Source organism: Camelus dromedarius, chromosome 23, assembly GCF_036321535.1.
Source record: "Camelus dromedarius isolate mCamDro1 chromosome 23, mCamDro1.pat, whole genome shotgun sequence".
Classification (NCBI taxonomy): domain Eukaryota; kingdom Metazoa; phylum Chordata; class Mammalia; order Artiodactyla; family Camelidae; genus Camelus; species Camelus dromedarius.
The window spans coordinates 26,648,739-26,661,826 of NC_087458.1; the positions used below are offsets into that span (position 1 = coordinate 26,648,739).

The 13,088-nt window shown below is 46.4% G+C and overlaps 1 protein-coding gene across 1 annotated transcript in view; it reads left to right on the forward strand.

The window, feature by feature from the left end:
- Window positions 1-1,924: 1,924 nt before the first annotated feature.
- The window catches only part of RGSL1 (regulator of G protein signaling like 1), a 54,292-nt gene continuing 43,128 nt past the window's right edge, over window positions 1,925-13,088 (forward strand). Inside the window, exons 1-5 of the mRNA XM_010988541.3 lie at window positions 1,925-1,937; window positions 4,973-5,055; window positions 8,230-8,304; window positions 9,573-9,702; window positions 12,162-12,323. Coding sequence (XP_010986843.2) covers window positions 1,925-1,937; window positions 4,973-5,055; window positions 8,230-8,304; window positions 9,573-9,702; window positions 12,162-12,323 — 463 coding nt within the window. The remainder of the gene's footprint in view (window positions 1,938-4,972; window positions 5,056-8,229; window positions 8,305-9,572; window positions 9,703-12,161; window positions 12,324-13,088) is intronic.

Below are 13,088 nucleotides of genomic sequence, written 5' to 3' on the forward strand. Positions count from 1 at the left end.
TGTCATAGGCACCACCATGCGTAACCTCTCATTGTCCCTGAGCTTTTGAGTCACCCCTTCAAGATGAAAAGTTCTAGATAGAGAATCTGATTGCTGGGTCTAGGACAGCTGTCCACGTCCTCGGCCCCTCTGGCATCCATAACGGGAGGCAATTCCTCTATTACTCACACAATTTTTCATCCCGAATAGGAAGGATGGTCAGAGACTGAAGGACCAAAACAAAACCCCACAAAATCCCAATAAATGCACTCGCTCCTGACCCACTCAGTGCTCTGGACCCTCTCCGGGCTAATTTACAGGTATCCTAGGACGTTGTAAAGAGGGATCCAAATGTGGCAAATCAGACCGGAAGCCTGGATGAACCCAAAATGATTTCCCTCTCCTTCAAGTGAACAACAGCATAGTCTTCAAACTCTTTTGAAGGCAATAAAATATGAGTACAAAAAGTTAATTTCCGCATTAAAATATTCTATACACTTGTGTTAAAACAAGTTATTCCCTGTTAGTAAACTCATGCTGAGTTCCAAATTTCCAACTTGCAACAAATGTTTTAGTCCTTGGTAAGTTGGGGATATTCTAGAAATTTCTCCCATCTCCTTTCTCATCATTTATTATTGTCTTCTCATTTCTAGGACTATTTCTATGTGGACAAAATTTTTCTGCTCCTTTTATTGAACTGGTCATGATCCTAAAGTAGGCCTGGCCCAGTATACAGTTGAAAAACATTATAGCATCCTGAGAAAAATTTAAATGAAGGACAATTATAACTTTTCCCCCATATAGCCTCTTGCTTGCACTGTCTTTTCTGGCATGATCAGTCTAGATGAATGAGGGTCTGATTAGGATTAGAACACTGGTCAAAACTGGTCACAGAAAATCTCCAGTTCTTTTGTTTGCTATAATTTGATGAAAATATTAAATGGCATCGTTTCAATCTTCTGGTAAAATTCTTAGATATGTGGGGTACCTTTTTCTAAGTAATTTCTTTCCATATGGATATTGCATAGTTCTTCCTTTATTACATCTGTGGCAAAGAAAGGCTAATTAAACATAAAAGGATACATAGAAGAAGTGGTGGGGGAAACTATACAGAAAAGACAATCATTGTGAGGAAGTCCGAGGGGGCTATTTTTAAGCCCCTTAAAATATATTTTTCATGTAAAAAGGAGGTTTGATTTCTTGGCACATTTGAACTAAGATGGGCACTTGAATCAAACAGAGTCTGATCTCAGTGTGGCATTTACTATCTGTCATTGCAAAGAGGGTGCTGATAATCTCTATTTTGCAGGGCTGAGAATTGAATGAGAATAAAGGATAATCACCTAGCCTAACTCCTCCTCGTGGAGGGCATTCAGCTAGTATTTATTCAATCTCTTTTCAAAGTCAATGGATGTAACCCACAACCAACCAGAGGAAACTGGGAAGAAACAGAGCGGGTAGAAAACAAAAAGTGGATATTAGGTTGAATTTTCCAGCTCATCTGAGTGACATGTCAAATCATTAAACATCCATTGAGTACCTGTTAAATTTCTACAAGGATGTTAGATCCAAAAGACACATCAGAAATAAATGAACAGACCCCTCCTCCCTCAAAGCATTAAATCAGGTTAAAGAGACAGAACTTAAACTCAGGATCCATAATTACACAACAATTATAAAGAAACTGTCAATGCTCACGAAACAGTATGGACCAAAGGCCTGAGTGTGGGAAGAGTCCGCACGTGCCAGGAAATCCCGGGGATCAGGTGACGTCCAGACCTATCCTCAGACTGAGGTCTATGCCAGAGGCAAGCAGGCCACTTCCGGGTAGAATCTGGAACCCCGTAGAGGAGGTGTCACTGTGCAGTCACAAGGTGCAGAGTTCTGTTGACTGGAGACTAATTCTGTCCCTAGTCAGTCACAGTGGCAGGAAGAGCATGGCAGCATGAACAATGCTGGTGAGTCCCCGAGGGGGAGGTCTCCGAGGCTTCGAGCCCCCAGATGAGGCAGACCACTCCCCTGCCCAGCCGTTAACAGGAATGAGTCATTCAGGGACACCACACGAAGACTTTGTGTTACTCAAGCCCTTTGTTTTTCTTCTCTCGTGTCCCCTTTACCCACCTTATGCCACCAGATCTTTGAGAATCAAATCGGGTCCCATTCATAAGACAACTAAGGCAGCTAGGAGGGATCACTAAGAGGGAAGAATTAAATTGCACGCACCTCCTCCAGGGAGAAGGCTAGCATGAGGGGTGGGGTTATCCAGCAGTTTCTTTGTTAACCAGATCAGTATCAGGATTGTGTGGAATGAGTGCTGAAAGCCTTCTCAGGTTCTTAGGAAGTTTGAAAGCAGAACAGGAGAGAATGGAAACCCAGGAATGAGGGAACAGTCGGATGGGGAAGGGGCAGATATGAGAGCCTTGTTCCTAGACCCCACGAAGACTGTGCTGTTAATGCAAGCACTGCCACAGTCAAGCTCTGGTCACCAACAGTGTGTGCAGCTACAGGAAACAACTGGGGAGAAATTTTCTTCCAAACTTTGCTTCCTGCATTCAGATCGCCTTAATAATCTTAGTCAACAAATCCATGCCAGGCTTTATGAAGGACAGAAAAATAAAAGCCCAGAAGATTGAAGATCTTCTCTCGAAAGAACAATTCATTCAACATACAGAAAACTTAGATGCTATGCAAACACTCTTAGTGTCTAGAAGAAGAAAGACGAAAAGACAACGTCCCTCCTCTCATGGAGCTCAGTCTGATGAGGAAGACAGATGCATCAATGAGTGAAAACAATGATGTGTTAATTGTCGTGATGGAAGTTCTACGTGACCATGTGGGGCAGGGATGGGGAACGTAGCAATCAATATTACTCTTGTGGTGGGTTCTACCATTCTTGTCTCACCAGGAAGATTATATGTAACCAGTTCTTGCCAGATGACTAATTTGCAAAGCAGGCCGGGGTTGAAAGGACATTTCAGGTGATTGGAATGTGGGACAAAGATGCAGAGGTTGGATGTGAGAGTTCATAGCATGTGCAGGAAAGAGCAAAGTCTTGTCCACAGGAGGCAACGTGGTGTGGAGTGGCGGCAGGTGAGGCTGGGAAGGAACCCAAAAGCCAGATTGGGTGAAGCCTCAGATACTGTACTAAGGAATTTAGACTTTACCTTGTAGGACATTGAAGAGTCTTTGAAGGGTTTTAACAAAAATACGGTGGCAGTGACTAAATTAGGGAGAACATTTTAAGAAACTGATGCAATAGTCTAGACAAGAGATGACAGGGGCCTGAAATAAGAGTGGCTTTGTGGATGGAAAGGCAAGGACAGACATGTAGGAGAAATCACGTGCCCCTCCATCGCGTAGAGGAGTATTGAGAAAGAGAGGGAAACAGAGAGTAAGAGGAATCAAAGGTGAATTTCAGGTTTCTGGTTTAGACAGTTGCATGGTGGTTTCAGTAACTCAGACTAGGAATACAGGAAAAGGAGCAGGTTGGGAAGAAATATTACCAGATCAGCTTTGAAAACGTTGAAAGTTCCTGGTGGGTGTCCATGTAGAGATGCCCCATAGCTCACTGGATATTTAAAATTGGAGCCAAAGAAAGAAGTCTGGACTGAAAACATAGATTTTGAAATTATCCATGTGGAATAGATTCAATAAATCAGGGAATTCTCATAAAAAGATGAGCAGAGGGCTGAGGAGGGAGACAGAAAAAACATATAAAAATTACAACACTAGATAGCAAAAAAAAAAAAAAAAAGACATCTATAAAACGGAGGGCAAGAACTGGTATCAGCTCTGTTACAATAGTGTTTGATGGCCTGGGTTTCCATTTCTATTGTTTCTATTATAAGAAGACAATAACCACCGAAGTGTCATTAGGGGAAGCAAGGAGGGGATTGCTCAGTTTTCTTAAGTTTTTGTGACTTTCCTCTAGCGGAGAGGCACGTACTGTTCTCACCAGTTGTTTAACTAGACTGAGAGATAGGACCCGTGTATATTTGTCTCTCTCATTTTATAAGTCTTTCATTATAAACTTTAGGTATGATGGAAAAATGCTGGGCCACTGATAGAGCAATTAACTTCTTCACGAGTTAACCACTGTACCCCAAAGAGCATGGACAGTGACTTAGAGAAGTCACCTGGCCCACCTGTGGTCTCTGTGCTTGGCTTTGAGAGTCCGTTTATCTCCTTGCATTAACTCGGGCAGCCCAATGATCAAGCTTGAGAGAAATAAATGTGTTGCCCCACCAACATATTCAAAAAAGCTCTTTGGGGGCTTCAATGTTGGGTCCAAACCAACAGGTTGAAATTTAACGGGAATAAATGTAAATTCCTTCTTTGGTTGCTGAAAAGTGACTGTTTAAATAAAGGATGGTGGCGTTAATAGTGTAATGTGTGCATGCCCAGAGCCAAGCCCACTTCCGGTCACACTGATGTCACGTAGAACGTGGGATGCAGTTCGTTGTCTTATGCTCTTCCCTGGGAAGCACGTGGGACGCTTGAGTCGTGGGTGCCGCTCCTGCCACCGAGACGGGAACCAGATGGAAAGGGGGCCATGCAAGGAGGAATCGCTAAAGAATTGCTTAGTGGCCCGTCAGCGTGGGGGGAGGTGAGCAGAAGGCTATGCTGTCTTTACACGTATGGGAGCACTGTCCCTTAAAAGAGGATGTAGGTGACTTCTGTCTAGCTTCAGAGGGCAGAATTTCAGCAAATGGAGAGAAGATAGATGAAGGCAGGTCACAGTAGGAAAGACCTTCGTTTCATCTCTTCATTGATGGAGTGGGCGGCTTTGGGGAGGCGGCGAGCTCCCACAGCTGGGAGTGTGTGAGTGATGTTGAAGAGGGGCCTGAAGAGGGGGAGAGATTGAGTTAGATGACCCTAAGGGCCACCGTCATGCTGAGGTTTGCCCTTGCGAGATCATTCATTTAGTTACTTCATTTTCTCACCCTAAAAGCAATCTTGCTTCATAAGAGTTTATTTTTCTCTCCCTATATAGAGATCATTGGTTCTACAAATCTTATTATTCTGCTAGAGGATGAAATCTTTGCTGATTTTTTCAACACGTTTCTTTCTCTCCCGGTAAGCATTCTCAGAGTTAAATACAAATGTTTCCTCGACAGCTGAATAGTGAGCCTTACCAAGCTGAGTGCCTGTTTTTTTTTTTTTTAATTACACTTCTTACCAAATCAAAACAATTTCATTTTGAGCACATAAATATGAATCAGAATATCCTCTCGAATCTCCAGGAGTCCCCATGATCAACACAGTCAAACCCCCGCCGCAGCCCCCCTGGCCGCCTTTGCCCATCCACAGTTGTTCCCCGTCAGGCCCTTCGCTGGTGCCCAGGGCTCCAGGGGCAGCGGCTCCAGCCTCCCAGAGGACACCTGGCGTTCTCCCACCTGTGCACCTGTCCTCGGCTGTGTTCTTAGTTTTCCGTAGTTTCCCCTACCAAAGTCTTAACCACTTTTCAGATCTCTGCTTAAGCCCTGCTCTCCTTAAGGACTTCCTAGGCCCTCCCAGTCGGAACTAATTTCTCCCTGCCACTGGCCCCCTTGCGCTTTGCGGCTCTCTTGTGCTGTATGTGAGTCTCTCCCCCTGGACCGTGAGGCTGCGAATTCCTGCAGGACCAGGACTGTGGGTTATTTGTTCTGCTCTAGTCCCGTCACCAGGTGTTTGGCACATAGCAACTGCTGAGTTGTTAACTGGAACCAAATCTGTATATTTTCTCAATCTATGCAATTAAAACAAACCTCAAACATCAAGGTAGTCTTGAACCCAAACCTACACTAATCCTGCATCGTTTCTGGCTTAAATCTTTGGTTGCATCTGAATGCTGGTGCCTTATAAATTCCTGTTTCCATGGAATGCTACCTGCTGAAAGATGAAATTTCATACAATTGGGGAAAAATACTCTTATTATCTCACAAACACCTATCGGGTGGTCAGCTTGTGCAAGCCGCTGGGCTTAGCACTGGGGACAGAGACATAAATGACACCACGTGTGTCCTCAAGGAATTCCCAGTCTAATGTGAGAGACCAGTCCCTAAGGTGAGTGCAAAAAGGGCTGTGGGTGACATGACTGACGTCTCTAGGCGGGAGTGGGGTACAAGTGCATCGGAGGGAGAGGCCATTTCTGCCGGGAAGGTCAGAAAGGATTCAGTGAAGAGGTGACACAAGCCAAGCCTTGAAAGAAGACTCTGTGTTTGACAGTTGTCTGGGCACGAGGATGGGCAGGAAGGGTGGATAGAGAGGCAGGAGGGAAAGGCTGGAGAGCTGAGTATCGAGAGGAGCAGAGGCCTCGGAGAGAGAACAGAGTGAGTAAAGGCAGCAGGGAATACAGTCCCCTGGCGCTTTGGGGGAAACTTTAAGCAGCTCAGTAAGACTGAAGAAAAAGTCGTGAGAGGCAGACACAGCGGGAGGCAAGGCCGCACAGCTTCTCCATCCCTGAGAGCAGGTGGGCTGTGCTCAGGGGCATCACCCTGAAGGTGAGAGAGAGCCACTGAAGGGTTTTAAGTAAAGGAGTAACGTGATCTGACTTTCATTTAAGGAAATTATTTCAGCGGAAGTCTGGCCATGGGCTGGGCTGTCGGGACCACAGTGGAGGCAGGGAAACCAGTCAGGAGGTTGTCTCAGTAGTCGAGGTGGGAGGTGATGCAGGTCTAAAGGCAAAAATGATGCAGAGGATGGGATGGATAGGACAGATTTTTCACAAAGCGAAATGCAGGACCTTGTCACTTTGAGTGTCGAGGGGAGGTGGTAAACAAGAAGAGCGGAATCAGGGTGTCAGGCTTGGGTGCCTTGATGGGTGGTGCCAGCGACAGGGTGAAACACGGAGGGAGGACGTGGCCTCTGAGAGCGCGTGTTCGGGGGGACCCTCACTCAGGATTGCATCTGCCACTGTCTTAATGAAAGGTGTCCGAAGTAGCCGTAAGGCATTGTAGCTAATCAGTTTGTCAGCTTAACTACGCAGCCCTCAGTAACGTTACAGACGCGGAGGAAGAAGAATGCCGAGAACGTAAGCAAGTCCTGGCTGCTGAGGAGGCTGTGGTCTGTTTAGGAAGACACTGGTACTTCATGTTGAATCCTGCTGTCAGTTTACAGATCTCTACCGTTTAATTTCCATAGTCACCCTGCGAGGTCGCCATCACTCCCTTCTGACAGGTGGATCTCCTGAGATCCCACGGCTAAGCCGGGGCAGCCCTGCGGCCGGCCAGGCCCCGCGGCTCCCAGCCTGGCGTGTTCTCCGCGTCAGTCTCACGCCCTCTGTGGTACAAATGTCATGTCATGTGGGGAACCTGCTTCCACGCACTAGTCCCACCTAATCGCATGCCTTCACGCTCCCACCGCACATCCCGCAGAGGTGACTTCACATGCCAGGCAGGGCGTGTCCAGCACCGAGTCCAGAGCAGGGAGGGGTCACTCAGGACCCGGTCTCCTTTCTAGACCAACATCTGTAACGTGCGGGCAGCGCCGTCACCTTCCCTTGCTACAGCCAAGGGCAAAAGCAAGAGAAGGAGGGGACACAAATGGACAAAATTTGGGGCTGTGAGACTTTCGAGATGGTCCGACTGACATGATGTGCTGAGCGTTTAGCCAGGAGTTGGGGCTTCACCTCGTCTAGTTTATCACAAATACTTCGGGGACATTTTATGACATTTTGGTGCCTATGTGAGACTCTAAGCTTAGATACCTATGAGCATCGAAACGCTTTCCCATTAGTCTCAAAGCCGGTTGCCCAGGGCACAGTCCCTTCTCCATGACAAAAAAGGACAGTAGCCTAGAATTATCTGTCCATTTTGAACACTCAATGCCCCCCACCCAAAGTAATTTGTATCCTTAATCCTCACATCCTCAGTTCTCTCTACTTTTTTCAGTTCAAGGATTTAGATAAATCCAAAGCTATTTCTCTTTATAAAAAGGCTTTGCTCTAACTTTCTAAGTCCTGGAGAAATGAATAATGCAATACACAGAGTCAATACCTTTTAATGTCATGGGCTTTGGCCTTTGTGCACAGGCAAGATAACTCCCAGGTCTGGGCAGGATGGAGCCAAAAGATAAACAAATCTTGCAATGTAGTCTTTCTTGGTTATTTTGTGCAAAGCAAGTTGATTCAGTGGAATAAATTTAACAATTGATGTCCCTTGAAATAGGAAAGCCATGGAACCCCTCTTCCCCTGTGGCTGCAGTTGGACCGTGACTCGTTCAGGAGGAGAAGCTCTACCCCTTTGGCTGTTTCTTAGCTTTCTTTTGCAGGTCTTTGGTCAGACACCATTTTACACTGTTGAAAATTCACAGTGGAGCTTGTGGCCAGAAATACCTCATGACTTGGTGAGTATGATTCTTGGATGGCAGAGGGTTTGGGATGGGAGAAGAGGGAGCTGGATTTGAAGTGTGGATTGGGAGAGGGTGGGGGAGAGGAGCTCCCGAGGGTAACCATGAAAGAAACAATAAAGTGGGCGAGTAGAACAAACGGCATCCAGCCAGGTAGGCATTCCTCCTTTTTGCGTTTTTACCACTTGGGCAGGCGATTGCTGGCGAGCTCTTTCATGGTTAGCAAAAGCGACTCATCTCTCTTGTCCACTGTGATGACTGGGTGGTAGGTGCTTGGAGCACTGTGTTGAGAACCCTGAGGCCACACCTAAGCCAGAAGGAGTCTGGGAATCGATTGGTAATGCCTGCCACGGGTGTGGGATAGGAAGCGTGGGCCACGGGCCACATGGCAATGACTGGCGTTATCAGGTGTAGCACAAGTCAAGACGCCACCTTGTGGTTCCTAATGAAGGCTTGGCCACGAGGCATGTCCCCCAGGCTTTTTTTCTCTTTATATCTTTTCCCCTTGTCCTTGTGCATTGTCTTCCTCCTCTCCTTTCCCCCTTCCTGTTCTCCTTTTCCACCTGCAGAACTTACACCTCCTGATGGCTTCCAGCTGCCCGACCCGTGGCGTGTGGGCTCAGAAGGATCACTCTAAGCAGTGCTCACGACAAGGTTTTGTTTTCCTCTGGCATCTGGAGGGTTGAGAAAAAGCCTCCACTGAGATTCTTCCCTTTGGTTTCTCTAGGAGAACCCTGAAACTTATGAAGTTTTATTTTCTTCTCCCTTCTCTGGTAGTTCAATCCCTCAGGGATCCATCCCGCACTCTAATGATGTTGTATGTGAGTCTGTGTGTGTTTTTGTACATGTTGTGCAGTTGATATGGGCTGAGAGCTTGTGCGAAGTGATCAGTGTGCTTACAAAGAAGCAAATGAGTCAAGTTATGACCTGACACCATAGACTGAAATCTCTTCTGCTTCTCTTTTATCAAGCAAAACTTAGATTTTTTTGTTACTTAGATCTAAAAAAAAAAAAAAAACTTCACCCAGGAATAAGACTTTTTGATGAAAAAGGCAAGCTTTTTTTCTTTCCTACCAATCCATTCACTCCTTTGGGAGCCTCAACCCCAGTCTCCACTTCCCTTTGATACTATTTTTAATCAATACAACCCTCCTTTGGGCCAAATACTGCAAACGTGAGGTTGGTTTTTTGCCCCTTGCTAAGCTGCATTTCTTAGCAATTCAGTTCCATTTCTCGTTTCTGTTCCTGTTTTGTTTGGACTCTAGATTGCAAAGTACAAAGGATTATTGACCTGGTTGGAAAAATACCGGTTACCTTTCTTCTGTAAAACCAACTTGTGTTTCCATTACATTCTCTGTCAGAAGTTCATCAGTTTCATTAAGTCCCCAGAAGGAGGTAAGCACGTGGGGGTGTGTGTGGAGAAACATGGGAAGCCAGGTTGGCATAGCCATCCTGTGCCTGTCAGTCCTACAGCAAAGCACAAATACTGGCCGCCTTTGTAGCCCTAGGTGTGCGGGGCCTCAGCCTGTGCTGTGGCAGTAGATGAAATCTTAGAGTGAAAAAATTGGTACCTAGAGCAACAGGCAGGAGTCACGTGGGCTGGGCTATTTGTCTCACTGCAGCCGGAAATGAGAGAGTTAATCACGGCCACAGAACATGGTCCACCTAAAATACATTCAGAATCAAAGCAGCTCGCCACCTTCATGCCGCCACCTGGCCTACGCCATCTTCATTTCTCACTTGGCTGTTGAAATCATCTCTCAGTCAGTCTCCTCCCTCCTGCCCTTGTTCTCCTGCTTCTAGCAGCCAGGGGGAGCCTTTTCAAACTGCACTTAGATCATGTCACTCCGCTGCTCCCTGTCCCCTCCCCGCCACCACCTACCACTACCAGTGGCTCCCGTCTCTCACATTCCCATTTCCAGCCCCTGCGCTGGCTGTTCACTCTGCCTGGAATGCTCTTCCTGCATATACTCACACTGCCCCCTCAACCTCTGTGCAGTTCTCACCTCCCCAGTGAAGGCTGCCCTGATGGCCCGATGTCCGCTCATCCAGCCCCCGCCTCCGCACTCCCTGTACCTGCTTTACTTTTTCACTGTTCCCTGTAGGGCTTAGAACCTTCAACCTTACTAGAAAATGTGGTTATCATACTCACTGCTTATGGTCTGTCTCCTTTGCTAGACTATAAGCTCCTCGAGGGCAGGAGGTTTTGTTCTGTTTGCTGATGTATCCCAGACACCTAGAAGGGTACTCGGCACCTAGTGGGCATGTGATACATATTTGTTGGAAGAATGAATGAATAAAATTTCCATCTAAGGTTGATTGGTGACTTGACTCCTGCCTCAAGCAGCCGAAGGAAACTAGGGAAAGTTAAGATTCAGGAGATCTCATTGAGTAAAATGTTGCAACAAATGTCCACTCTATTCATGACCCTCCTTTAATATGTGTTTTGGGGAAATCACTGTCAGGTGGGGACCATAGAAGGCAAGGGGCTTTGTTTGGAGGGTGATTTTGATCTATTGTATGCATGCTTGTGGGTCCCTCGCATGTCACCTGTGCATGTCACTAGAGGGTCTGGTGCCTAGCTTCAAAGGCACCACATAATCAGGGCCCTACTCATCTAACTGGCCACCATTCCCCCTCACTCACACTGAGCGAATGGGGGTCTGAGCATGTGCAAGGCTGAGAGAGGGGCCGGGGAAAGAGCTCATTCTAGTCTCTCACCATGGACTTTTCCTGGCAGCCACGATGATGAGATGGAGGAAGGCAGACCAGTGGCTGCTCCAGAGATGCATTGGCGGGGTCAGAGGGATGTGGCGCTTCTGCACCTACCTCAAGGGCAGTGCAGGTGGGTTCTTGGAGTTGTTTCTGGGGCTTTGCAAGTTCTTAACAGCTTCCAGGTTACCCCTGAACACAACTGACAGTTGTGTATGTCTATGGTGAATATAAAAAATGCTTTGTAATGCAGTTTGGGTAAAAGTCTTTGAAAACGGGGATCCATTGTGTAAGTTCAAGAAAAGCAATCAGAGTCCCTTTCATTCATTCATTCATTCATTCATTCGTTTAACAGTGTTTCTTGAGCGCCACTCTATGGCAGCCACTGTGCTGCTGGGTGGGGATACAAAGGTGAACAAGAGTCATGAGTCCCTGCTTCCCAAAGCTGCCATGACAGTGGGGAGACAGACAAGGAACAAGCAAATAAACCAGTCCCTGTAGCGAAAGTGTTGGGATGTCCTGCTTTCTGTTCTACTGGGTCCAGGAGCTGTTGAGTCGGAGGCCGGCCATGAGCACTGGCTGACACTCCAGTTCAGCATTATTAAACTTCAAGCAGACGCAAACCCCAGTTTAAGGGTAAAATCCTGGATCTCCAGTGATCAGGAGGAGATAAACTAGACAGACTATCTCGCACTTCATCTCCCTGGCCAAGTTGTAAAACAGAGAACACAGTCTTTCACGTCTTTTGGCTCCAGTGTCCTTCTGCAGGCTGCTCTGGGTCCATGATCTAGGAAACATTCCCTTTCCTCTAATCTTTTTTTTTTTTTTGACCAAAACTCAAATGTCTCATGATTCTTCCGCAGGGTTGTGCAGTTCTCCTCAAGTGACAGTTTTTCTAATAACCAAAAGCGATCATGAAACATTCCTATCCATGAAGTCCCTTTTTACCATGCTTCCCATCTGCTCCCAAATTAGGACATTTCTGGAGATGATGCTTTAAGCCAAAGGAGTGATGAAAAGTGATGTTGGAGGCAGTACAGCAGACTGGTGGGGAGGTGGGGTTTCAGCTGCTACGCTCAGATGCAACCACTGAAGGGGCAAGACTGGGGTGCAGCTCAGTGCCTACCCTGTCTGGTCTGCAGGTGAAGAGCTGGTAGATTTCTGGGTTCTTGTTGAGAAGATCCTAAGCATAGATGAGATGGACCTGGAAGTGAGAGACTCCTACCTGTCCCTCCTCTTCGTGCTGAAGGCCACCCACCTGCAGGAGAGCTCCAGGGTGGCGACTCTCTGTAACACGAACATAAGTAAGAATCATGAAGCGTATCTGAAGTGAAATCCCTGGGAGACGCCAGGGAGAAATCAACCTGGTGTCTGACTGTCTTCAGTATCTTGCTGTGCAGGCTGCTACCCTCTCCATCTTCTGTGTATCAGGAATGCCAGTGAGAACCCCAACCCTTAACAGGGCAGGGTTGAGAGAGACCAGCTGTCCTTGCTGGTATGTGCCTCTTCCCGAGACATTGCTTATCTCTGAAGATGGGCTGGAAAGAGTGAAGAGGAGTTGGGACAGGGTAATTGAACAGCTCATGCAACATCTAAGCCTGCATGCCTTGATTTTTTTTGCTTTGTTTTATTTTGTTTTTGGTTGTTATTTTTTCAATTGGGGTTCTTTAGAGCAAACTACAGTCCAGAGGCCAAATGCAGTGCATGTGGCCTATGGGCTAAGAATATTTTTGCATCTTTAAAGGCTTAAAGAAGAAGGCTGTGCAACAGAGACTATATATGGCTCACAAAGCCTAAAATATTTACTGTCTGGCTCTCTACAGAGAATAGTTTTCCACTCTCTTTTCTAGAACATTAGATTTATTCAAATTTTTTCTTTGTTACTGGAAGAGGTGTTCCTAACCCAAATAGAAATGTGTTCCAGAAGATCTGCTATTTGGGATTAGTCATGCTTGTCTCTAATAATATAGGTAATTGAGCTTTAATGACATTAAAATCAAGGCTAGTCAGAACTTTTTCAGATTGTCCAGTCCAAACTCCTTCCTTCAGTCAGATCTAACGTTGAGAAA